Below are 27,431 nucleotides of genomic sequence, written 5' to 3'. Positions count from 1 at the left end.
CTCCTCCTCCTCCTCTTCATCCTCCTCTCCTCCTCTCCTCCTCCTCTCCTCATCCTCCTCCTCCTCTCCTCATCCTCCTCTCCATCCTCCTTTCCTCCTCCTCATCCTCCTCTCCATCCTCCTCATCCTCCTCATCCTCCTCTCCATCCTCCTCATCCTCCTCATCCTCCTCTCCATCCTCCTCCTTCAACTCCTCTCCATCCTCCTCTCCTCCTCCTCTCCATCCTCCTCCTCCTCCTCTCCACCCTCCTCCTTCTCCTCCTCTCCACCCTCCTCCTCCTCCTCTCCATCCTCCTCTCCTCCTCCTCTCCACCCTCCTCCTCCTCCTCCTCTCCACCCTCCTCCTCCTCCTCTCCATCCTCCTCTCCTCCTCCTCAGTAAGGTCTCCAGACAGCTTCATCCACGCGTCCCCCAGCAGAGTTGAGTACGGTTGGAGAGTTGCTGTGACTCCCGTCGCCCTCCACCCCCCCATCTGCCTGGCTGGGCAGGTTAGGGTTAACCAGGGAGCTACCGGTGGAGGCGCTGGTGCAGGGAGGACCCATTCTGGAGGGGGAGCGGTCCCCCCCGGGAACCATGGAGAACTGGTACGACCCAGAGGATGCTCCATAGTAGAGATAGGGAGCGCTGCTGGTCGGGAACGGTCCACTCTGACTCTGGGTGGAACCGGGGTAGGGAGGGGGAAGGTAGGTGTGGTAGTGGGCGGAGCCTAGCGACATGGCGGAGGTGACGGGAGGGTTGTAGGTAAAGGTGGTGGGGTAGTGCATTCTGGGACTGGAGAAACCGGACTCCGTCAGAGAGGAGAGACCCGGGAACTGACGCTCAAACTGACCTGGGAACGGACTGAGATCTGACGAACCTAGAGAGAGAGACGGATGGAGAGGGAGAGAGAACCCTGTTTTAAAAACGTCATCAAAAAATTGCTTCATTTAACTGTATCGTCCCTTAATGAAAACCACATTATTGGAGTATTAACAGTATGTGTCCTTTATTCATGTCGTCCCTTAAAGATTATAAATATATTTTACAATCTATTCTGACGACCGGTGCCAAGACAACAGCTAACTATTCTATTATATTTATTATATTATATATATTATATTATATTATACTCCAAACCTCAACAGTATAAAATCAAAAAGTCATATTTAACATTATTGAACATGTTCCCGGAGTTGGTCTGATGTGATACCAAGAACAGAAATGAAATGAAATGTTAAATGACTAGACACCTGTCCAGTATGTAATGATTAGACACCTGTACAGTATGTAGTGACTAGACACCTGTACAGTATGTCATGACTAGATACCTGTACAGTATGTAATGACTAGACACCTGTACAGTATGTCATGACTAGATACCTGTACAGTATGTAATGACTAGACACCTGTACAGTATGTAATGACTAGACACCTGTACAGTATGTAATGACTAGACACCTGTACAGTATGTAATGACTAGACACCTGTACAGTATGTAATGACTAGACACCTGTACAGTATGTAGTGACTAGACACCTGTACAGTATGTAATGATTAGACACCTGTACAGTATGTAATGACTAGACACCTGTACAGTATGTAATGACTAGACACCTGTACAGTATGTAATGACTAGACACCTGTACAGTATGTAATGACTAGACACCTGTACAGTATGTAATGACTAGACACCTGTACAGTATGTAATGACTAGACACCTGTACAGTATGTAATGACTAGATACCTGTACAGTATGTAATGACTAGACACCTGTACAGTATGTAATGACTAGACACCTGTACAGTATGTAATGACTAGACACCTGTACAGTATGTAATGACTAGACACCTGTACAGTATGTAATGACTAGATACCTGTACAGTATGTCATGACTAGACACCTGTACAGTATGTAATGACTAGACACCTGTACAGTATGTAATGACTAGATACCTGTACAGTATGTAGTGACTAGACACCTGTACAGTATGTAATGACTAGACACCTGTACAGTATGTAGTGACTAGACACCTGTACAGTATGTAATGACTAGACACCTGTACAGTATGTAATGACTAGACACCTGTACAGTATGTAATGACTAGACACCTGTACAGTATGTAATGACTAGACACCTGTACAGTATGTAATGACTAGATACCTGTACAGTATGTAATGATTAGACACCTGTACAGTATGTAATGACTAGACACCTGGACAGTATGTAATGATTAGACTAGACACCTGTACAGTATGTAATGACTAGACACCTGTACAGTATGTAATGACTAGATACCTGTACAGTATGTAATGACTAGACACCTGTACAGTATGTAATGACTAGACACCTGTACAGTATGTAATGACTAGACACCTGTACAGTATGTAATGATTAGACACCTGTACAGTATGTAATGACTAGACACCTGTACAGTATGTAATGACTAGACACCTGTACAGTATGTAATGACTAGACACCTGTACAGTATGTAATGACTAGACACCTGTACAGTATGTAATGACTAGATACCTGTACAGTATGTAATGACTAGACACCTGTACAGTATGTAATGATTAGACACCTGTACAGTATGTAATGATTAGACACCTGTACAGTATGTAATGATTAGACACCTGTACAGTATGTAATGATTAGACACCTGTACAGTATGTAATGACTAGACACCTGTACAGTATGTAATGATTAGACACCTGTACAGTATGTAGTGACTAGACACCTGTACAGTATGTAATGACTAGACACCTGTACAGTATGTAGTGACTAGACACCTGTACAGTATGTAATGACTAGACACCTGTACAGTATGTAATGACTAGACACCTGTACAGTATGTAATGATTAGACACCTGTACAGTATGTAATGACTAGACACCTGTACAGTATGTAATGACTAGACACCTGTACAGTATGTAATGATTAGACACCTGTACAGTATGTAATGACTAGACACCTGGACAGTATGTAATGATTAGACTAGACACCTGTACAGTATGTAATGACTAGACACCTGTACAGTATGTAATGACTAGACACCTGTACAGTATGTAATGATTAGACACCTGTACAGTATGTAATGATTAGACACCTGTACAGTATGTAATGATTAGACACCTGTACAGTATGTAATGACTAGACACCTGTACAGTATGTAATGATTAGACACCTGTACAGTATGTAGTGACTAGACACCTGTACAGTATGTAATGACTAGACACCTGTACAGTATGTAGTGACTAGACACCTGTACAGTATGTAATGATTAGACACCTGTACAGTATGTAATGTTTAGACACCTGTACAGTATGTAATGACTAGACACCTGTACAGTATGTAATGATTAGACACCTGTACAGTATGTAATGACTAGATACCTGTACAGTATGTAATGACTAGACACCTGTACAGTATGTAATGATTAGACACCTGTACAGTATGTAATGATTAGACACCTGTACAGTATGTAATGATTAGACACCTGTACAGTATGTAATGATTAGACACCTGTACAGTATGTAATGATTAGACACCTGTACAGTATGTAATGACTAGACACCTGTACAGTATGTAATGATTAGACACCTGTACAGTATGTAATGACTAGATACCTGTACAGTATGTAATGACTAGACACCTGTACAGTATGTAATGATTAGACACCTGTACAGTATGTAGTGACTAGACACCTGTACAGTATGTAATGACTAGACACCTGTACAGTATGTAATGATTAGACACCTGTACAGTATGTAATGACTAGACACCTGTACAGTATGTAATGACTAGACACCTGTACAGTATGTAATGACTAGACACCTGTACAGTATGTAATGACTAGACACCTGTACAGTATGTAATGATTAGACACCTGTACAGTATGTAATGACTAGACACCTGGACAGTATGTAATGATTAGACTAGACACCTGTACAGTATGTAATGACTAGACACCTGTACAGTATGTAATGACTAGACACCTGTACAGTATGTAATGACTAGATACCTGTACAGTATGTAGTGACTAGACACCTGTACAGTATGTAATGACTAGACACCTGTACAGTATGTAATGATTAGACACCTGTACAGTATGTAATGACTAGATACCTGTACAGTATGTAATGACTAGACACCTGTACAGTATGTAATGATTAGACACCTGTACAGTATGTAATGACTAGACACATGTACAGTATGTAATGACTAGATACCTGTACAGTATGTAATGACTAGACACCTGTACAGTATGTAATGATTAGACACCTGTACAGTATGTAATGATTAGACACCTGTACAGTATGTAATGATTAGACACCTGTACAGTATGTAATGATTAGACACCTGTACAGTATGTAATGATTAGACACCTGTACAGTATGTAGTGACTAGACACCTGTACAGTATGTAATGACTAGACACCTGTACAGTATGTAGTGACTAGACACCTGTACAGTATGTAATGATTAGACACCTGTACAGTATGTAATGATTAGACACCTGTACAGTATGTAATGACTAGACACCTGTACAGTATGTAATGACTAGACACCTGTACAGTATGTCATGACTAGACACCTGTACAGTATGTCATGACTAGATACCTGTACAGTATGTAGTGACTAGACACCTGTACAGTATGTCATGACTAGATACCTGTACAGTATGTAGTGACTAGACACCTGTACAGTATGTACAGACACCTGTACAGTATGTAATGACTAGACACCTGTACAGTATGTAATGACTAGACACCTGTACAGTATGTCATGACTAGATACCTGTACAGTATGTAGTGACTAGACACCTGTACAGTATGTAATGACTAGACACCTGTACAGTATGTAATGACTAGACACCTGTACAGTATGTAATGACTAGACACCTGTACAGTATGTAATGACTAGATACCTGTACAGTATCTAATGACTAGATACCTGTACAGTATGTAATGACTAGACACCTGTACAGTATGTAATGACTAGATACCTGTACAGTATGTAATGACTAGACACCTGTACAGTATGTAATGACTAGACACCTGTACAGTATGTAATGACTAGACACCTGGACAGTATGTAATGACTAGATACCTGTACAGTATGTAATGACTAGACACCTGTACAGTATGTAATGACTAGACACCTGGACAGTATGTAATGACTAGACACCTGGACAGTATGTAATGACTAGACACCTGTACAGTATGTAATGACTAGATACCTGTACAGTATGTCAAGACTAGATACCTGTACAGTATGTAATGACTAGACACCTGTACAGTATGTAATGACTAGACACCTGGACAGTATGTAGTGACTAGATACCTGTACAGTATGTAGTGACTAGATACCTGTACAGTATGTAATGACTAGACACCTGTACAGTATGTAATGACTAGATACCTGTACAGTATGTCATGACTAGACACCTGTACAGTATGTAATGACTAGACACCTGTACAGTATGTAATGACTAGACACCTGGACAGTATGTAGTGACTAGATACCTGTACAGTATGTAATGACTAGACACCTGTACAGTATGTAATGACTAGACACCTGTACAGTATGTCATGACTAGATACCTGTACAGTATGTAGTGACTAGACACCTGTACAGTATGTAATGACTAGACACCTGTACAGTATGTAATGACTAGACACCTGTACAGTATGTAATGACTAGACACCTGTACAGTATGTAATGACTAGATACCTGTACAGTATGTAATGACTAGATACCTGTACAGTATGTAATGACTAGACACCTGTACAGTATGTAATGACTAGATACCTGTACAGTATGTAATGACTAGACACCTGTACAGTATGTAATGACTAGACACCTGTACAGTATGTAATGACTAGACACCTGTACAGTATGTAATGACTAGACACCTGGACAGTATGTAATGACTAGATACCTGTACAGTATGTAATGACTAGACACCTGTACAGTATGTAATGACTAGACACCTGTACAGTATGTAATGACTAGACACCTGTACAGTATGTAATGACTAGACACCTGGACAGTATGTAATGACTAGATACCTGTACAGTATGTCATGACTAGACACCTGTACAGTATGTCATGACTAGACACCTGTACAGTATGTAATGACTAGACACCTGTACAGTATGTAATGACTAGACACCTGTACAGTATGTAATGACTAGACACCTGTACAGTATGTAGTGACTAGATACCTGTACAGTATGTAATGACTAGACACCTGTACAGTATGTAATGACTAGATACCTGTACAGTATGTAATGATTAGACACCTGTACAGTATGTAATGACTAGACACCTGTACAGTATGTAATGACTAGATACCTGTACAGTATGTAATGACTAGACACCTGTACAGTATGTAATGACTAGACACCTGTACAGTATGTAATGACTAGACACCTGGACAGTATGTAATGACTAGATACCTGGACAGTATGTAATGACTAGACACCTGTACAGTATGTCATGACTAGATACCTGTACAGTATGTAATGACTAGACACCTGTACAGTATGTAATGACTAGACACCTGTACAGTATGTAGTGACTAGACACCTGTACAGTATGTAATGATTAGACACCTGTACAGTATGTAATGTTTAGACACCTGTACAGTATGTAATGACTAGATACCTGTACAGTATGTAATGATTAGACACCTGTACAGTATGTAATGACTAGACACCTGGACAGTATGTAATGATTAGACTAGACACCTGTACAGTATGTAATGACTAGACACCTGTACAGTATGTAATGACTAGACACCTGTACAGTATGTAATGATTAGACACCTGTACAGTATGTAATGATTAGACACCTGTACAGTATGTAATGATTAGACACCTGTACAGTATGTAATGACTAGACACCTGTACAGTATGTAGTGACTAGACACCTGTACAGTATGTAATGATTAGACACCTGTACAGTATGTAATGTTTAGACACCTGTACAGTATGTAATGACTAGACACCTGTACAGTATGTAATGATTAGACACCTGTACAGTATGTAATGACTAGATACCTGTACAGTATGTAATGACTAGACACCTGTACAGTATGTAATGATTAGACACCTGTACAGTATGTAATGATTAGACACCTGTACAGTATGTAATGATTAGACACCTGTACAGTATGTAATGATTAGACACCTGTACAGTATGTAATGATTAGACACCTGTACAGTATGTAATGACTAGACACCTGTACAGTATGTAATGATTAGACACCTGTACAGTATGTAATGACTAGATACCTGTACAGTATGTAATGACTAGACACCTGTACAGTATGTAATGATTAGACACCTGTACAGTATGTAGTGACTAGACACCTGTACAGTATGTAATGACTAGACACCTGTACAGTATGTAATGATTAGACACCTGTACAGTATGTAATGACTAGACACCTGTACAGTATGTAATGACTAGACACCTGTACAGTATGTAATGACTAGACACCTGTACAGTATGTAATGACTAGACACCTGTACAGTATGTAATGATTAGACACCTGTACAGTATGTAATGACTAGACACCTGGACAGTATGTAATGATTAGACTAGACACCTGTACAGTATGTAATGACTAGACACCTGTACAGTATGTAATGACTAGACACCTGTACAGTATGTAATGACTAGATACCTGTACAGTATGTAATGACTAGACACCTGTACAGTATGTAATGACTAGACACCTGTACAGTATGTAATGATTAGACACCTGTACAGTATGTAATGACTAGATACCTGTACAGTATGTAATGACTAGACACCTGTACAGTATGTAATGATTAGACACCTGTACAGTATGTAATGACTAGACACCTGTACAGTATGTAATGACTAGACACCTGTACAGTATGTAATGACTAGACACCTGTACAGTATGTAATGATTAGACACCTGTACAGTATGTAATGATTAGACACCTGTACAGTATGTAATGATTAGACACCTGTACAGTATGTAATGACTAGACACCTGTACAGTATGTAATGATTAGACACCTGTACAGTATGTAGTGACTAGACACCTGTACAGTATGTAATGACTAGACACCTGTACAGTATGTAGTGACTAGACACCTGTACAGTATGTAATGATTAGACACCTGTACAGTATGTAATGATTAGACACCTGTACAGTATGTAATGACTAGACACCTGTACAGTATGTAATGATTAGACACCTGTACAGTATGTAATGACTAGATACCTGTACAGTATGTAATGACTAGACACCTGTACAGTATGTAATGACTAGACACCTGTACAGTATGTAATGATTAGACACCTGTACAGTATGTAATGATTAGACACCTGTACAGTATGTAATGATTAGACACCTGTACAGTATGTAATGATTAGACACCTGTACAGTATGTAATGATTAGACACCTGTACAGTATGTAATGATTAGACACCTGTACAGTATGTAATGACTAGACACCTGTACAGTATGTAATGACTAGATACCTGTACAGTATGTAATGACTAGACACCTGTACAGTATGTAATGATTAGACACCTGTACAGTATGTAGTGACTAGACACCTGTACAGTATGTAATGACTAGACACCTGTACAGTATGTCATGACTAGACACCTGTACAGTATGTCATGACTAGATACCTGTACAGTATGTAGTGACTAGACACCTGTACAGTATGTCATGACTAGATACCTGTACAGTATGTAGTGACTAGACACCTGTACAGTATGTAATGACTAGACACCTGTACAGTATGTAATGACTAGACACCTGTACAGTATGTAATGACTAGACACCTGTACAGTATGTAATGACTAGACACCTGTACAGTATGTAGTGACTAGATACCTGTACAGTATGTAATGACTAGACACCTGGACAGTATGTAGTGACTAGATACCTGTACAGTATGTAATGACTAGACACCTGTACAGTATGTAATGACTAGATACCTGTACAGTATGTCATGACTAGATACCTGTACAGTATGTAATGACTAGACACCTGTACAGTATGTAATGACTAGACACCTGGACAGTATGTAGTGACTAGATACCTGTACAGTATGTAATGACTAGACACCTGTACAGTATGTAATGACTAGATACCTGTACAGTATGTCATGACTAGACACCTGTACAGTATGTAATGACTAGACACCTGTACAGTATGTAATGACTAGACACCTGTACAGTATGTAGTGACTAGATACCTGTACAGTATGTAATGACTAGACACCTGTACAGTATGTAATGACTAGACACCTGTACAGTATGTCATGACTAGATACCTGTACAGTATGTAGTGACTAGACACCTGTACAGTATGTAATGACTAGACACCTGTACAGTATGTAATGACTAGACACCTGTACAGTATGTAATGACTAGATACCTGTACAGTATGTAATGACTAGATACCTGTACAGTATGTAATGACTAGATACCTGTACAGTATGTAATGACTAGACACCTGTACAGTATGTAATGACTAGATACCTGTACAGTATGTAATGACTAGACACCTGTACAGTATGTAATGACTAGACACCTGTACAGTATGTAATGACTAGACACCTGGACAGTATGTAATGACTAGATACCTGTACAGTATGTAATGACTAGACACCTGTACAGTATGTAATGACTAGACACCTGGACAGTATGTAGTGACTAGACACCTGTACAGTATGTAATGACTAGACACCTGTACAGTATGTAATGACTAGATACCTGTACAGTATGTCAAGACTAGATACCTGTACAGTATGTAATGACTAGACACCTGTACAGTATGTAATGACTAGACACCTGGACAGTATGTAGTGACTAGATACCTGTACAGTATGTAATGACTAGACACCTGTACAGTATGTAATGACTAGATACCTGTACAGTATGTCATGACTAGACACCTGTACAGTATGTAATGACTAGACACCTGTACAGTATGTAATGACTAGACACCTGGACAGTATGTAGTGACTAGATACCTGTACAGTATGTAATGACTAGACACCTGTACAGTATGTAATGACTAGACACCTGTACAGTATGTCATGACTAGATACCTGTACAGTATGTAGTGACTAGACACCTGTACAGTATGTAATGACTAGACACCTGTACAGTATGTAATGACTAGACACCTGTACAGTATGTAATGACTAGATACCTGTACAGTATGTAATGACTAGACACCTGTACAGTATGTAATGACTAGATACCTGTACAGTATGTAATGACTAGACACCTGTACAGTATGTAATGACTAGATACCTGTACAGTATGTAATGACTAGACACCTGTACAGTATGTAATGACTAGACACCTGTACAGTATGTAATGACTAGACACCTGGACAGTATGTAATGACTAGATACCTGTACAGTATGTAATGACTAGACACCTGTACAGTATGTAATGACTAGACACCTGGACAGTATGTCGTGACTAGATACCTGTACAGTATGTAATGACTAGACACCTGTACAGTATGTAATGACTAGACACCTGTACAGTATGTCATGACTAGATACCTGTACAGTATGTAATGACTAGACACCTGTACAGTATGTAATGACTAGACACCTGTACAGTATGTAGTGACTAGATACCTGTACAGTATGTAATGACTAGACACCTGTACAGTATGTAATGACTAGATACCTGTACAGTATGTAATGATTAGACACCTGTACAGTATGTAATGACTAGACACCTGTACAGTATGTAATGACTAGATACCTGTACAGTATGTAATGACTAGACACCTGTACAGTATGTAATGACTAGACACCTGTACAGTATGTAATGACTAGACACCTGGACAGTATGTAGTGACTAGATACCTGTACAGTATGTAATGACTAGACACCTGTACAGTATGTCATGACTAGACACCTGTACAGTATGTCATGACTAGATACCTGTACAGTATGTAATGACTAGACACCTGTACAGTATGTAATGACTAGACACCTGTACAGTATGTAGTGACTAGATACCTGTACAGTATGTAATGACTAGACACCTGTACAGTATGTAATGACTAGATACCTGTACAGTATGTAATGATTAGACACCTGTACAGTATGTAATGACTAGACACCTGTACAGTATGTAATGACTAGATACCTGTACAGTATGTAATGACTAGACACCTGTACAGTATGTAATGACTAGACACCTGTACAGTATGTAATGACTAGACACCTGGACAGTATGTAATGACTAGATACCTGTACAGTATGTAATGACTAGACACCTGTACAGTATGTCATGACTAGATACCTGTACAGTATGTAATGACTAGACACCTGTACAGTATGTAATGACTAGACACCTGTACAGTATGTAATGACTAGACACCTGTACAGTATGTAGTGACTAGATACCTGTACAGTATGTAATGACTAGACACCTGTACAGTATGTAATGACTAGATACCTGTACAGTATGTAATGATTAGACACCTGTACAGTATGTAATGACTAGACACCTGTACAGTATGTAATGACTAGATACCTGTACAGTATGTAATGACTAGACACCTGTACAGTATGTAATGACTAGACACCTGTACAGTATGTAATGACTAGACACCTGTACAGTATGTAATGACTAGATACCTGTACAGTATGTAATGACTAGACACCTGTACAGTATGTAATGACTAGACACCTGTACAGTATGTAATGACTAGACACCTGGACAGTATGTAATGACTAGATACCTGTACAGTATGTAATGACTAGACACCTGTACAGTATGTGTGTGTTTGTGTGTTATGAACAAAGATATAAACGCAACATGTAAAGTGTTGGTCTCGTGTTTCATGAGCTGAAATAAAAGATCCCTGAAATGTTCCATACGCACAAAAAACTTTCTCAAAAGAAATCAAATGATTTCTCAAAAATGTTGTAAACAAATTAGTTTTAGATAATCGTCAGTAAGTCCAACCGGCCTCACAACCGCAGGACACCTGTAACTAGGGGGGAAAAGTACCTGTCATACCTGAGAAAAGGTATAGATACCTTGATATAAAATGACTCAAGTAAAAGTGAGTCACCCAGTGAAATACTATTTGAGTAAAAGTCTAAAAGTATTTGGTTTAAAATATACTTAAGTATCAAAAGTAAAAGTATTAACCATTTCAAATTCCTTATATTACACAAACTAGATGGCACCATTTTTTGTTTTTTTATTTATGGATAGCCAGGGGCACACTCCAACACTCAGACATAATTTCAGGGATGTTCTCTGTTTAGTGAGTCCTCCAGATCAGAAGCAGTAGGGGATGACCAGGGATGTTCTCTGTTTAGTGAGTCCATCAGATCAGAGCCAGTAGGGATGACCAGGGATGTTCTCTGTTTAGTGAGTCCATCAGATCAGAAGCAGTAGGGGATGACCAGGGATGTTCTCTGTTTAGTGAGTCCTCCAGATCAGAAGCAGTAGGGGATGACCAGGGATGTTCTCTGTTTAGTGAGTCCATCAGATCAGAGCCAGTAGGGATGACCAGGGATGTTCTCTGTTTAGTGAGTCCTCCAGATCAGAGGCAGTAGGGATGACCAGGGATGTTCTCTGTTTAGTGAGTCCTCCAGATCAGAGGCAGTAGGGATGACCAGGGATGTTCTCTGTTTAGTGAGTCCTCCAGATCAGAGGCAGTAGGGATGACCAGGGATGTTCTCTGTTTAGTGAGTTCTCCAGATCAGAGGCAGTAGGGATGACCAGGGATGTTCTCTGTTTAGTGAGTCCTCCAGATCAGAGGCAGTAGGGATGTTCTCTGTTTAGTGAGTCCTCCAGATCAGAGGCAGTAGGGATGACCAGGGATGTTCTCTGTTTAGTGAGTCCTCCAGATCAGAGACTGTAGGGATGACCAGGGATGTTCTCTGTTTAGTGAGTCCTCCAGTTCAGAGGCAGTAGGGATGACCAGGGATGTTCTCTGTTTAGTGAGTCCTCCAGATCAGAGACTGTAGGGATGACCAGGGATGTTCTCTGTTTAGTGAGTCCTCCAGATCAGAGGCAGTAGGGATGACCAGGGATGTTCTCTGTTTAGTGAGTCCTCCAGATCAGAGGCAGTAGGGATGACCAGGGATGTTCTCTGTTTAGTGAGTCCTCCAGATCAGAGGCAGTAGGGATGACCAGGGATGTTCTCTGTTTAGTGAGTCCTCCAGATCAGAGCCAGTAGGGATGACCAGGGATGTTCTCTGTTTAGTGAGTCCACCAGATCAGAGGCAGTAGGGATGACCAGGGATGTTCTCTGTTTAGTGAGTCCTCCAGATCAGAGGCCGTAGGGATGACCAGGGATGTTCTCTGTTTAGTGAGTCCACCAGATCAGAGGCCGTAGGGATGACCAGGGATGTTCTCTGTTTAGTGAGTCCACCAGATCAGAGGCAGTAGGGATGACCAGGGATGTTCTCTGTGTAGTGAGTCCTCCAGATCAGAGGCAGTAGGGATGACCAGGGATGTTCTCTGTTTAGTGAGTCCTCCAGATCAGAGGCAGTAGGGATGTTCTCTGTTTAGTGAGTCCTCCAGATCAGAGGCAGTAGGGATGTTCTCTGTTTAGTGAGTCCTCCAGATCAGAGGCAGTAGGGATGACCAGGGATGTTCTCTGTTTAGTGAGTCCTCCAGATCAGAGGCAGTAGGGATGACCAGGGATGTTCTCTGTTTAGTGAGTCCTCCAGATCAGAGGCAGTAGGGATGACCAGGGATGTTCTCTGTTTAGTGAGTCCTCCAGATCAGAGACTGTAGGGATGACCAGGGATGTTCTCTGTTTAGTGAGTCCTCCAGATCAGAGGCAGTAGGGATGACCAGGGATGTTCTCTGTTTAGTGAGTCCTCCAGATCAGAGGCAGTAGGGATGACCAGGGATGTTCTCTGTTTAGTGAGTCCTCCAGATCAGAGGCAGTAGGGATGACCAGGGATGTTCTCTGTTTAGTGAGTCCTCCAGATCAGAGCCAGTAGGGATGACCAGGGATGTTCTCTGTTTAGTGAGTCCACCAGATCAGAGGCAGTAGGGATGACCAGGGATGTTCTCTGTTTAGTGAGTCCTCCAGATCAGAGGCCGTAGGGATGACCAGGGATGTTCTCTGTTTAGTGAGTCCACCAGATCAGAGGCCGTAGGGATGACCAGGGATGTTCTCTGTTTAGTGAGTCCACCAGATCAGAGGCAGTAGGGATGACCAGGGATGTTCTCTGTTTAGTGAGTCCTCCAGATCAGAGGCAGTAGGGATGACCAGGGATGTTCTCTGTTTAGTGAGTCCTCCAGATCAGAGGCAGTAGGGATGTTCTCTGTTTAGTGAGTCCTCCAGATCAGAGGCAGTAGGGATGTTCTCTGTTTAGTGAGTCCTCCAGATCAGAGGCAGTAGGGATGACCAGGGATGTTCTCTGTTTAGTGAGTCCTCCAGATCAGAGGCAGTAGGGATGACCAGGGATGTTCTCTGTTTAGTGAGTCCTCCAGATCAGAGGCAGTAGGGATGACCAGGGATGTTCTCTGTTTAGTGAGTCCTCCAGATCAGAGGCAGTAGGGATGACCAGGGATGTTCTCTGTTTAGTGAGTCCTCCAGATCAGAGGCAGTAGGGATGACCAGGGATGCTCTCTGTTTAGTGAGTCCTCCAGATCAGAGACTGTAGGGATGACCAGGGATGTTCTCTGTTTAGTGAGTCCTCCAGATCAGAGGCAGTAGGGATGACCAGGGATGTTCTCTGTTTAGTGAGTCCTCCAGATCAGAGGCAGTAGGGATGACCAGGGATGTTCTCTGTTTAGTGAGTCCTCCAGATCAGAGGCAGTAGGGATGACCAGGGATGTTCTCTGTTTAGTGAGTCCTCCAGATCAGAGGCAGTAGGGATGACCAGGGATGTTCTCTGTTTAGTGAGTCCACCAGATCAGAGGCAGTAGGGATGACCAGGGATGTTCTCTGTTTAGTGAGTCCTCCAGATCAGAGGCCGTAGGGATGACCAGGGATGTTCTCTGTTTAGTGAGTCCTCCAGATCAGAGGCAGTAGGGATGACCAGGGATGTTCTCTGTTTAGTGAGTCCTCCAGATCAGAGGCAGTAGGGATGACCAGGGATGTTCTCTGTGTAGTGAGTCCTCCAGATCAGAGGCAGTAGGGATGACCAGGGATTTCTCTGTTTAGTGAGTCCTCCAGATCAGAGGCAGTAGGGATGTTCTCTGTTTAGTGAGTCCTCCAGATCAGAGGCAGTAGGGATGTTCTCTGTTTAGTGAGTCCTCCAGATCAGAGGCAGTAGGGATGACCAGGGATGTTCTCTGTTTAGTGAGTCCTCCAGATCAGAGGCAGTAGGGATGACCAGGGATGTTCTCTGTTTAGTGAGTCCTCCAGATCAGAGGCAGTAGGGATGACCAGGGATGTTCTCTGTTTAGTGAGTCCTCCAGATCAGAGGCAGTAGGGATGACCAGGGATGTTCTCTGTTTAGTGAGTCCTCCAGATCAGAGGCAGTAGGGATGACCAGGGATGTTCTCTGTTTAGTGAGTCCTCCAGATCAGAGGCAGTAGGGATGACCAGGGATGTTCTCTGTTTAGTGAGTCCTCCAGATCAGAGGCAGTAGGGATGACCAGGGATGTTCTCTGTTTAGTGAGTCCTCCAGATCAGAGGCAGTAGGGATGACCAGGGATGTTCTCTGTTTAGTGAGTCCTCCAGATCAGAGGCAGTAGGGATGACCAGGGATGTTCTCTGTTTAGTGAGTCCTCCAGATCAGAGGCAGTAGGGATGACCAGGGATGTTCTCTGTTTAGTGAGTCCATCAGATCAGAGGCAGTAGGGATGACCAGGGATGTTCTCTGTTTAGTGAGTCCTCCAGATCAGAGGCAGTAGGGATGACCAGGGATGTTCTCTGTTTAGTGAGTCCTCCAGATCAGAGGCAGTAGGGATGACCAGGGATTCTCTGTTTAGTGAGTCCTCCAGATCAGAGGCAGTAGGGATGTTCTCTGTTTAGTGAGTCCTCCAGATCAGAGGCAGTAGGGATGTTCTCTGTTTAGTGAGTCCTCCAGATCAGAGGCAGTAGGGATGACCAGGGATGTTCTCTGTTTAGTGAGTCCTCCAGATCAGAGGCAGTAGGGATGACCAGGGATGTTCTCTGTTTAGTGAGTCCTCCAGATCAGAGGCAGTAGGGATGACCAGGGATGTTCTCTGTTTAGTGAGTCCTCCAGATCAGAGGCAGTAGGGATGACCAGGGATGTTCTCTGTTTAGTGAGTCCTCCAGATCAGAGGCAGTAGGGATGACCAGGGATGTTCTCTGTTTAGTGAGTCCTCCAGATCAGAGACTGTAGGGATGACCAGGGATGTTCTCTGTTTAGTGAGTCCTCCAGATCAGAGGCAGTAGGGATGACCAGGGATGTTCTCTGTTTAGTGAGTCCTCCAGATCAGAGGCAGTAGGGATGACCAGGGATGTTCTCTGTTTAGTGAGTCCTCCAGATCAGAGGCAGTAGGGATGACCAGGGATGTTCTCTGTTTAGTGAGTCCTCCAGATCAGAGCCAGTAGGGATGACCAGGGATGTTCTCTGTTTAGTGAGTCCACCAGATCAGAGGCAGTAGGGATGACCAGGGATGTTCTCTGTTTAGTGAGTCCTCCAGATCAGAGGCCGTAGGGATGACCAGGGATGTTCTCTGTTTAGTGAGTCCACCAGATCAGAGGCCGTAGGGATGACCAGGGATGTTCTCTGTTTAGTGAGTCCACCAGATCAGAGGCAGTAGGGATGACCAGGGATGTTCTCTGTGTAGTGAGTCCTCCAGATCAGAGGCAGTAGGGATGACCAGGGATGTTCTCTGTTTAGTGAGTCCTCCAGATCAGAGGCAGTAGGGATGTTCTCTGTTTAGTGAGTCCTCCAGATCAGAGGCAGTAGGGATGTTCTCTGTTTAGTGAGTCCTCCAGATCAGAGGCAGTAGGGATGACCAGGGATGTTCTCTGTTTAGTGAGTCCTCCAGATCAGAGGCAGTAGGGATGACCAGGGATGTTCTCTGTTTAGTGAGTCCTCCAGATCAGAGGCAGTAGGGATGACCAGGGATGTTCTCTGTTTAGTGAGTCCTCCAGATCAGAGGCAGTAGGGATGACCAGGGATGTTCTCTGTTTAGTGAGTCCTCCAGATCAGAGGCAGTAGGGATGACCAGGGATGTTCTCTGTTTAGTGAGTCCTCCAGATCAGAGGCAGTAGGGATGACCAGGGATGTTCTCTGTTTAGTGAGTCCTCCAGATCAGAGGCAGTAGGGATGACCAGGGATGTTCTCTGTTTAGTGAGTCCTCCAGATCAGAGGCAGTAGGGATGACCAGGGATGTTCTCTGTTTAGTGAGTCCTCCAGATCAGAGGCAGTAGGGATGACCAGGGATGTTCTCTGTTTAGTGAGTCCTCCAGATCAGAGGCAGTAGGGATGACCAGGGATGTTCTCTGTTTAGTGAGTCCATCAGATCAGAGGCAGTAGGGATGACCAGGGATGTTCTCTGTTTAGTGAGTCCTCCAGATCAGAGGCAGTAGGGATGACCAGGGATGTTCTCTGTTTAGTGAGTCCTCCAGATCAGAGGCAGTAGGGATGACCATGGATGTTCTCTGTAACTCAGTGAAATCTTTGACATTGTAGCACGTTACAGGCAGGGGCACAGCCATGGGTGGGCCTGGGAGGGCAGGGGCACAGCCATGGGTGGGCCTGGGGGGGCATAGGCCCACCCAATTGGGAGCCAGGCCCGGCCAATCAGAATTATTTTTTTCTCACAAAAGGGCTTTATAACAGACAGAAACAGTTTCATCAGCTGTCCAGCTGGCTGGTCTCAGATGATCCCGCAGGTGAAGAAGCCAGATGTGGATATCCCGGGCTGACGTGGTTACACGTGGTCTGTGGTTGTGATGCCGGTTGGACGTACTGCCAAATTCTCTAAAACGACGTTGGAGGCGGTTTACGGTAGAGAAATGAACATTCAATTCTCTGGCAACAACTCTAGTGGACATTCCTGCAGTCAGCATGCCAATTGCACGCTCCCTCAAAACTAGAGACATCTGTGGCATTGTGTTGTCTGACAAAACTGCACATTTTCGAGTGACCTTTTATTGTCTGCAGCACAAGGTGCACCTGTTTTATGATTATACTGTTTAATCAGCTTCTTGATATGCCACACCTGTCAGGTGGAAGGATTATCTTGGCAAAGGAGAAACACTCCTTTGGAACATTCAGCTCGTAGGGTCATAGGTCAACACAGTGTCATAGGTTCAGCTCATGAAACATGGGACCAACAATTTACATGTTGAGTTTATATTGTTGTTGTGTGTGTGTGTATGTATGTGTGTTTGAGTGTGTGTTGATGTCTCTGTGTTGATGTCTCTGTGTTGATGTCTCTGTGTTGATGTCTCTGTGTCTCTGTCTTGGTGTCTCTGTCTTGATGTCTCTGTGTTGATGTCTCTGTGTTGATGTCTCTGTGTTGAGGTCTCTGTGTTGATGTCTCTGTGTTGATGTCTCTGTGTTGATGTCTCTGTCTTGATGTCTCTGTCTTGATGTCTCTGTCTTGATGTCTCTGTCTTGATGTCTCTGTCTTGATGTCTCTGTGTTGATGTCTCTGTGTTGATGTCTTGATGTCTCTGTCTTGGTGTCTCTGTCTTGGTGTCTCTGTGTTGATGTCACTGTGTCTCTGTGTTGATGTCTCTGTGTCTCTGTCTTGGTGTCTCTGTCTTGGTGTCTCTGTGTTGATGTCCCTGTCTTGATGTCTCTGTGTTGATGTCCCTGTCTTGATGTCTCTGTGTTGATGTCCCTGTCTTGATGTCTCTGTGTTGATGTCTCTGTCTTGATGTCTCTGTGTTGATGTCTATGTCTTGATGTCTCTGTCTTGATGTCTCTGTGTTGATGTCTCTGTGTTGATGTCTCTGTGTTGATGTCTCTGTGTTGATGTCTCTGTGTTGATGTCTCTGTGTCTCTGTCTTGATGTCTCTGTCTTGATGTCTCTGTCTTGATGTCTCTGTCTTGATGTCTCTGTCTTGATGTCTCTGTGTTGATGTCTCTGTCTTGATGTCTCTGTGTTGATGTCTCTGTCTTGGTGTCTCTGTGTTGATGTCTCAGTGTCTCTGTGATGATGTCTCTGTGTCTCAGTGTTGATGTCTCTGTGTTGATGTCTCTGTGTCTCTGTCTTGATGTCTCTGTGTTGATGTCTCTGTGTCTCTGTGTTGATGTCTCTGTCTTGATGTCTCAATGTCGATGTCTCTGTGTCTCTGTGTTGATGTCTCTGTGTCTCTGTCTTGATGTCTCTGTGTTAATGTCTCTGTCTTGATGTCTCTGTCTTGATGTCTCTTTCTTGATGTCTCTGTCTTGATGTCTCTGTCTTGATGTCTCTGTGTCTCTGTCTTGATGTCTCTGTCTTGATGTCTCTGTCTTGATGTCTCTGTGTCTCTGTCTTGATGGCTCTGTGTTGATGTCTCTGTGTGTCTGTCTTGATGTCTCTGTGTTGGTGTCTCTGTGTCTCTGTCTTGATGTCTCTGTCTTGATGTCTCTGTGTTGATGTCTCTGTCTTGATGTCTATGTGTCTCTCTCTTGATGTCTCTGTCTTGATGTCTCTGTGTCTCTGTCTTGATGTCTCTGTCTTGATGTCTCTGTGTCTCTGTCTTGATGTCTCTGTCTTGATGTCTCTGTGTCTCTGTCTTGATGTCTCTGTCTTGATGTCTCTGTCTTGATGTCTCTGTGTCTCTGTCTTGATGTCTCTGTCTTGATGTCTCTGTCTTGATGTCTCTGTGTCTCTGTCTTGATGTCTCTGTCTTGATGTCTCTGTCTTGATGTCTCTGTGTCTCTGTCTTGATGTCTCTGTCTTGATGTCTCTGTCTTGATGTCTCTGTGTCTCTGTCTTGATGTCTCTGTCTTGATGTCTCTGTGTTGATGTCTCTGTGTTGATGTCTCTGTCTTGGTGTCTCTGTGTTGATGTCTCTGTGTCTCTGTGTTGATGTCTCTGTGTCTCTGTCTTGGTGTCTCTGTCTTGGTGTCTCTGTGTTGATGTCCCTGTCTTGATGTCTCTGTGTTGATGTCCCTGTCTTGATGTCTCTGTGTTGATGTCCCTGTCTTGATGTCTCTGTGTTGATGTCTCTGTCTTGATGTCTCTGTGTTGATGTCTCTGTCTTGATGTCTCTGTCTTGATGTCTCTGTGTTGATGTCTCTGTGTTGATGTCTCTGTGTTGATGTCTCTGTGTTGATGTCTCTGTGTTGATGTCTCTGTGTCTCTGTGTTGATGTCTCTGTCTTGATGTCTCTGTCTTGATGTCTCTGTCTTGATGTCTCTGTCTTGATGTCTCTGTGTTGATGTCTCTGTCTTGATGTCTCTGTGTTGATGTCTCTGTCTTGGTGTCTCTGTGTTGATGTCTCTGTGATGATGTCTCTGTGTCTCAGTGTTGATGTCTCTGTGTTGATGTCTCTGTGTCTCTGTCTTGATGTCTCTGTGTTGATGTCTCTGTGTCTCTGTGTTGATGTCTCTGTGTTGATGTCTCAATGTCGATGTCTCTGTGTCTCTGTGTTGATGTCTCTGTGTCTCTGTCTTGATGTCTCTGTGTTGATGTCTCTGTCTTGATGTCTCTGTCTTGATGTCTCTTTCTTGATGTCTCTTTCTTGATGTCTCTGTCTTGATGTCTCTGTGTCTCTGTCTTGATGGCTCTGTGTTGATGTCTCTGTGTCTCTGTCTTGATGTCTCTGTGTTGGTGTCTCTGTGTCTCTGTCTTGATGTCTCTGTCTTGATGTCTCTGTGTTGATGTCTCTGTCTTGATGTCTATGTGTCTCTCTCTTGATGTCTCTGTCTTGATGTCTCTGTGTCTCTGTCTTGATGTCTCTGTCTTGATGTCTCTGTGTCTCTGTCTTGATGTCTCTGTCTTGATGTCTCTGTCTTGATGTCTCTGTGTCTCTGTCTTGATGTCTCTGTCTTGATGTCTCTGTCTTGATGTCTCTGTGTCTCTGTCTTGATGTCTCTGTCTTGATGTCTCTTTCTTGATGTCTCTTTCTTGATGTCTCTGTCTTGATGTCTCTGTGTCTCTGTCTTGATGGCTCTGTGTTGATGTCTCTGTGTCTCTGTCTTGATGTCTCTGTGTTGGTGTCTCTGTGTCTCTGTCTTGATGTCTCTGTCTTGATGTCTCTGTGTTGATGTCTCTGTCTTGATGTCTATGTGTCTCTCTCTTGATGTCTCTGTCTTGATGTCTCTGTGTCTCTGTCTTGATGTCTCTGTCTTGATGTCTCTGTGTCTCTGTCTTGATGTCTCTGTCTTGATGTCTCTGTCTTGATGTCTCTGTGTCTCTGTCTTGATGTCTCTGTCTTGATGTCTCTGTCTTGATGTCTCTGTGTCTCTGTCTTGATGTCTCTGTCTTGATGTCTCTGTCTTGATGTCTCTGTGTCTCTGTCTTGATGTCTCTGTCTTGATGTCTCTGTCTTGATGTCTCTGTGTCTCTGTCTTGATGTCTCTGTCTTGATGTCTCTGTCTTGATGTCTCTGTGTCTCTGTCTTGATGTCTCTGTCTTGATGTCTCTGTGTTGATGTCTCTGTCTTGATATCTCTGTCTTGACGTCTGTCTTAATGTCTCTGTCTTGGTGACTCTGTGTTGATGTCTCTGTGTTGATGTCTCTGTGTCTCTGTGTTGATGTCTCTGTGTCTCTGTGTTGATGTCTCTGTGTCTCTGTGTTGATGTCTCTGTCTTGATGTCTCTGTGTTGATGTCTCTGTGTTGATGTCTCTGTCTTGATGTCTCAATGTCGATGTCTCTGTGTCTCTATATTGATGTCTCTGTGTCTCTGTCTTGATGTCTCTGTGTTGATGTCTCTGTGTCTCTGTCTTGATGTCTCTGTCTTGATGTCTCAATGTCGATGTCTCCGTGTCTCTGTTTTGATGTCTCTGTGTTGATGTCTCTGTCTCTCTGTCTTGATGTCTCTGTGTTGATGTCTCTGTGTTGATGTCTCTGTCTTGATGTCTCTGTCTTGATGCCTCTGTCTTGATGTCTCTGTGTTGATGTCTCTGTCTTGATGTCTCTGTCTTGATGTCTCTGTCTTGATGTCTCTGTGTTGATGTCTCTGTGTTGATGTCTCTGTGTTGATGTCTCTGTGTTGATGTCTCTGTCTTGGTGTCTCTGTGTTGATGTCTCTGTGTCTCTGTGTTGATGTCTCTGTCTTGATGTCTGTGTGTGTGTGTTTGCATGTTTGTGTGTCAGTGTATGTTTAAGCCTGTGCAGCGTGTGTGTGTGTGTGTGTGTGTGTGTGTGTGTGTGTGTGTGTGTGTGTGTGTGTGTGTGTGTGTGTGTGTGTGTGTGTGTGTGTGTGTGTGTGCGCGTGTGTGTGTGTATATTGATGCACATAAAGAGTAGTGTGGATGACTGAGGAGGGGCCCATGTGGAACCAATTTGAGCAGGAACAGTTTCCATGGAGCCTTAATGAGGCAGGAGCTGCTCTGATGTGGCTCCTCTCCTCCCTCCCTCCCTCTCCTTCCTCCATCCCTCATCCAACATAGGCTGGGGGGAGGGAGGGAGGGGGAGAAAGAGGGAGGAAGGAGGGGAAGAGAGAGAGAAAGAGAGAGAATCTCTCTGCTCCCTTCGTCTGTCTGTCTGTCTGTCTGTCTGTCTGTCTGTCTGTCTGTCTGTCTGTCTGTCTGTCTGTCTGTCTGTCTGTCTGTCTGTCTGTCTGCATCTCAGCTTCACCCCTAACTGGCTGTGGGCTCCCTCTGTCTGTCTGTCTGTCCGTCCGTCTCCATTTCAGCTTCACCCCTAACAGGCTGTGGTGGGCATCTAGCTGGGCCAGAGAGGTAAAGAAGAATAAGAGCGACACACACAAACACACACACCATGCTGCTCTTATCATAAATCACATGGCGTCTTCTGTGTCACCATGTCTACCAAGGGAGTGTGGGTGTGGGTGGGTGGGTGGGTGGGCGGGTGATTTTATATGGGGAAGTAATAGCGAAGCCGGATTGCTGCTAGCGTCACATAACATACGATTTTAATTAGTGAATTAGTGACCGCCGCCCACCAGCTCCGTTAGACTGTTCTAGAATAGAAAGTGACTGTTCTAGATCTGTTTGACTGTTCTAGAATAGAAGGTGATTGTTCCAGATCCGTTAGACTGTTCTAGAATAGAATGTGATTGTTCCAGATCTGTTTGACTGTTCTAGAATAGAAGGTGATTGTTCCAGATCTGTTAGAATGTTCTAGAATAGAAAGTGACTGTTCTAGATCCGCTAGACTGTTCTAGAATAGAAAGTGACTGTTCTAGATCCGTTAGACTGTTCTAGAATAGAAGGTGATTGTTCCAGATCTGTTAGACTGTTCTAGAATAGAAGGTGATTGTTCCAGATCTGTTAGACTGTTCTTGAATAGAAGGTGATTGTTCTAGATCTGTTAGACTGTTCTTGAATAGAAGGTGATTGTTCCAGATCTGTTAGACTGTTCTAGAATAGAAGGTGATTGTTCCAGATCTGTTAGACTGTTCTTGAATAGAAGGTGATCTTTGTTCTCTAGGTCACTAATTACTAAGGAACTCCTCTCACCTGGTTCTCTAGGTCACTAATTACTAAGGAACTCCTCTCACCTGGTTCTCTAGGTCACTAATTACTAAGGAACTCCTCTCACCTGGTTCTCTAGGTCACTAATTACTAAGGAACTCCCCTCACCTGGTTCTCTAGGTCACTAATTACTAAGGAACTCCCCTCACCTGGTTGTCTAGGTCACTAATTACTAAGGAACTCCCCTCACCTGGTTGTCTAGGTCACTAATTACTAAGGAACTCCCCTCACCTGGTTCTCTAGGTCACTAATTACTAAGGAACTCCCCTCACCTGGTTCTCTAGGTCACTAATTACTAAGGAACTCCCCTCACCTGGTTGTCTAGGTCACTAATTACTAAGGAACACCCCTCACCTGGTTGTCTAGGTCACTAATTACTAAGGAACTCCCCTCACCTGGTTGTCTAGGTCACTAATTACTAAGGAACTCCCCTCACCTGGTTGTCTAGGTCTAGGCCTGCCGACACTGAGCCCTCCATAGAATGAGTTTGACACCCCTGTCCTAGACTGTTCTAAGGTTATTGTTCCTCTCGGAATAGTTTAGCACTGTGGTGGTCTAACTGTTCAATAAACCTCTGACTGACTGACTGACTGCTGCTAGAGCAGTTTACCAAGCAGAGTGCTGTGCGATCCATCTGACTGACTGACTGACTGACTGCTGCTAGAGCAGTTTACCAAGCAGAGTGCTGTGCGATCCATCTACATGGAGAGACATCTCCCACTTCCCTCTGTCTATAATGTGTTCATTAAAGTCTTGCTCGCCCACAAGCTACCGTGGCATTCTCCTATTTTCACTCCATGTGTTCTATTATCTGTGATAAACTCACCCCTCTCAAAAAGAACCGGGTAAGAGGTAGAGACAATCCCTGGTTTAAAGGGGAATTATCTGATTGGATCCAGAGAAACACAGTGGGCCAAAGCCAGAGAGGGTAATTCTCAGGCTGAATGGCAGTTATTCAAGGCACTGAGAAATAAGTGCAACATGTTAATACGGAAATGGAAATCTAGCTTCTATTAGGAATTTACCAAAGCAAACCTCAATAACCCGACGAATTGTTGAAAACCATTAAATCCATGAATGCAAACACAAACTCTGGTCTTTCACTGAAACTGACCTCAAATTCAATGGATGTGACGGACAATAATAAACTGCTTGACAGGTTCAATGAGGATTTTGTTAAAGCTGGGCATTTATTTGATAGTGAACACCTTCCCAACATCTCAAATGAGGTTGTGTGAATGAAACTGCCCGCGTGCCGATCTACGGTTCATCTATTTCATTTTGACAAAGATTGACCTTTCAGAAGAGTGCAAAGGTACTCAAATCTATTGATATTAAGAAAGCAGCTGGCCAGGATCAATTGAACCCATATTTAAAAAACAATTGGTACAGAGATCATTGCTGCCCCTCTCACTCAGATATGACATCTTTCCTTGGTGAGTAATACCATTCCAAAAGTCTGGAAAGCAGCCTATGTCACGCCTTTACATAAGGGTGGCGATCCGTCCCTGTTGGATAACTATCATCCCATATCTAAACTGTCTGCACTGGCAAAAGTTTTGGAAAACCTGGTGAACTCACAGTTGAAAGACTTTCTTTATAAAAACTTTTATAAAGAAAGTTTTTATCTCAATTCCAGTCTGGTTTTTGAGCCAAGCATAGTACAATTACTGCAGTAAGTATGGTCGTAGATGATATTCTAGATGCTCAGGACAAGAAAAATCACTGTTTCACTTTTTATTGACAGCCTTGGACACTGTCGACCATGCCCTGCTGTTGGCCTTGGACACTGTCGACCATGCCCTGCTGTTGGCCTTGGATGCTGTCAACCATGTCCTGCTGTTGGCCTTGGACACTGTCGACCATGCCCTGCTGTTGGCCTTGGATGCTGTCAACCATGTCCTGCTGTTGGCCTTGGACACTGTCGACCATGCCCTGCTGTTGGCCTTGGACACTGTCGACCATGTCCTGCTGTTGGCCTTGGACACTGTCGACCATGCCCTGCTGTTGGCCTTGGACACTGTCGACCATGTCCTGCTGTTGGCCTTGGACACTGTCGACCATGTCCTGCTGTTGGCCTTGGACACTGTCGACCATGCCCTGCTGTTGGCCTTGGACACTGTCGACCATGCCCTGCTGTTGGCCTTGGATGCTGTCAACCATGTCCTGCTGTTGGCCTTGGACACTGTCGACCATGCCCTGCTGTTGGCCTTGGACACTGTCGACCATGCCCTGCTGTTGGCCTTGGATGCTGTCAACCATGTCCTGCTGTTGGCCTTGGACACTGTCGACCATGCCCTGCTGTTGGCCTTGGACACTGTCGACCATGCCCTGCTGTTGTAAAGACTAAAAAAGGTTTAAGTGTTGATGCATTGGATTGGTTCCAGAACTACCTTTCTGACAGAACACAGTGTGTAGCACAAGGCTTACAAAAGGAGTTCCTCAGGGCTCAATTTTAGGTCCGATCCTTTTTTACACGATATATAAATGATTTAGGGAAGACTGTCGACTCTGCAAATCTCCATCTGTATGCTGATGACACAATTATTGATTCTAGCGCATCTAATATTGAGAAGGTTTTTCAGGATTTGCTGATGGCTTTTGATGTTATTAAAAGGCAGCTTTTCCAATTAAAACTTGTGCTTAATGCAAGGAAAACGTATGATTTTCTCTTCCCTGAAAGTAAACAGATAGAGTTACTTGCAGATTTGAACTATAACAGGCCAGCAAATTGATAGGTTAACCTCCTATAAGTATCTTGGGATTTGGTTAGATGAAAAAGCTGAATTTTAAACAGCACATTGATAGGTTCACCTCCTATAAGTATCTTGGGATTTGGTTAGATGAAAAAGCAGAATTTTAAACAGCACATTGATAGGTTCACCTCCTATAAGTATCTTGGGATTTGGTTAGATGAAAAAGCTGAATTTAACAGCACATAGATAACGCGACCAAGAAACTGAAGTTGATCTTCTATTTCAGGAACAAATATGGCAGTTCGTCGCAGTTGTAAATGAGAACGTGTTCTCAACTGGCCTAAATAAAGGTGAAATAAAAAATGTAATATTGATTTTCGAAATTATTCAGACAGATTCTTGTTCAAAGCACTTATTTTAATCAGTGCTGGATGATGATGATATTGTCTATATGCAGGCCTCAGCAAGTACCTTGTAAACTCTGGACACAGTGTATCATGATGCTTTATTAAGATCTATTACCAATGCTAGATCCCTGACCCGTCACTGTGATCTGTATACTATGGTGCAATGGACCTCTCTCTCCACCAGGAGGCTAAAGCACTGGCACACTTTTGTGTACAAAGCATTGATGGGACAACTCCCTTTGTATCTCTGTTCTTTACTGACCAGATCAGTCACACAATACATTCTTCGTTCGCTGTCCTCGTCTGTTCCTAAGGCTAGAACTGAGAAGGAGGAAACAATATTTTTCCCATAATGCCCCTTCATCTTGGAACATGCTTCAGAAGGTATTAAAGTTAGAGGAGTTAGTGTCCTTGCCTGTTTTTAACTCTCAGATCGACAACACTGTTTGTGACAACTGCAGTTGTTTCTAATCTTCAACTGTATCTTTAACTTATGACACTTTGTCTTTTGTGTTTTTCTGTATTATTTTATGGACACGTTGCTATTTCCCTGTTTTGCCTTCTTGCCAGGTCGCCCTCAATGGGTCTTACCTGGTTATATAAAGGTTAAATAAAACATGTTCCTAAAAATAAAGGCCTTCTCTCTCCCAAACATATGCCAAACAAAAGGCATATATATATATATATAAGACCCATGTTTATATATATTATATATATATTATATATAAATATATATATATATATATATATATTATATATATATATATTATATATATATATATATATATATATATAATATATATAAACAGA

General features: G+C 43.0%; 1 protein-coding gene across 1 annotated transcript in view; it reads right to left on the bottom strand.

Annotated features, from left to right (window-relative positions):
* Positions 1 to 355: 355 nt before the first annotated feature.
* The window catches only part of LOC139555920 (runt-related transcription factor 2-like), a 114,302-nt gene continuing 87,226 nt past the window's right edge, over positions 356 to 27,431 (bottom strand). The window contains exon 6 of the mRNA XM_071369293.1: positions 356 to 856. Coding sequence (XP_071225394.1) covers positions 375 to 856 — 482 coding nt within the window. The 3' untranslated portion in view covers positions 356 to 374. The remainder of the gene's footprint in view (positions 857 to 27,431) is intronic.

This window comes from Salvelinus alpinus, chromosome 27 (genome assembly GCF_045679555.1).
Source record: "Salvelinus alpinus chromosome 27, SLU_Salpinus.1, whole genome shotgun sequence".
Taxonomy (NCBI): domain Eukaryota; kingdom Metazoa; phylum Chordata; class Actinopteri; order Salmoniformes; family Salmonidae; genus Salvelinus; species Salvelinus alpinus.
The sequence above is the reverse complement of the archived record's forward strand: the minus strand, read 5'-3'. Positions and strand labels throughout refer to the sequence as shown.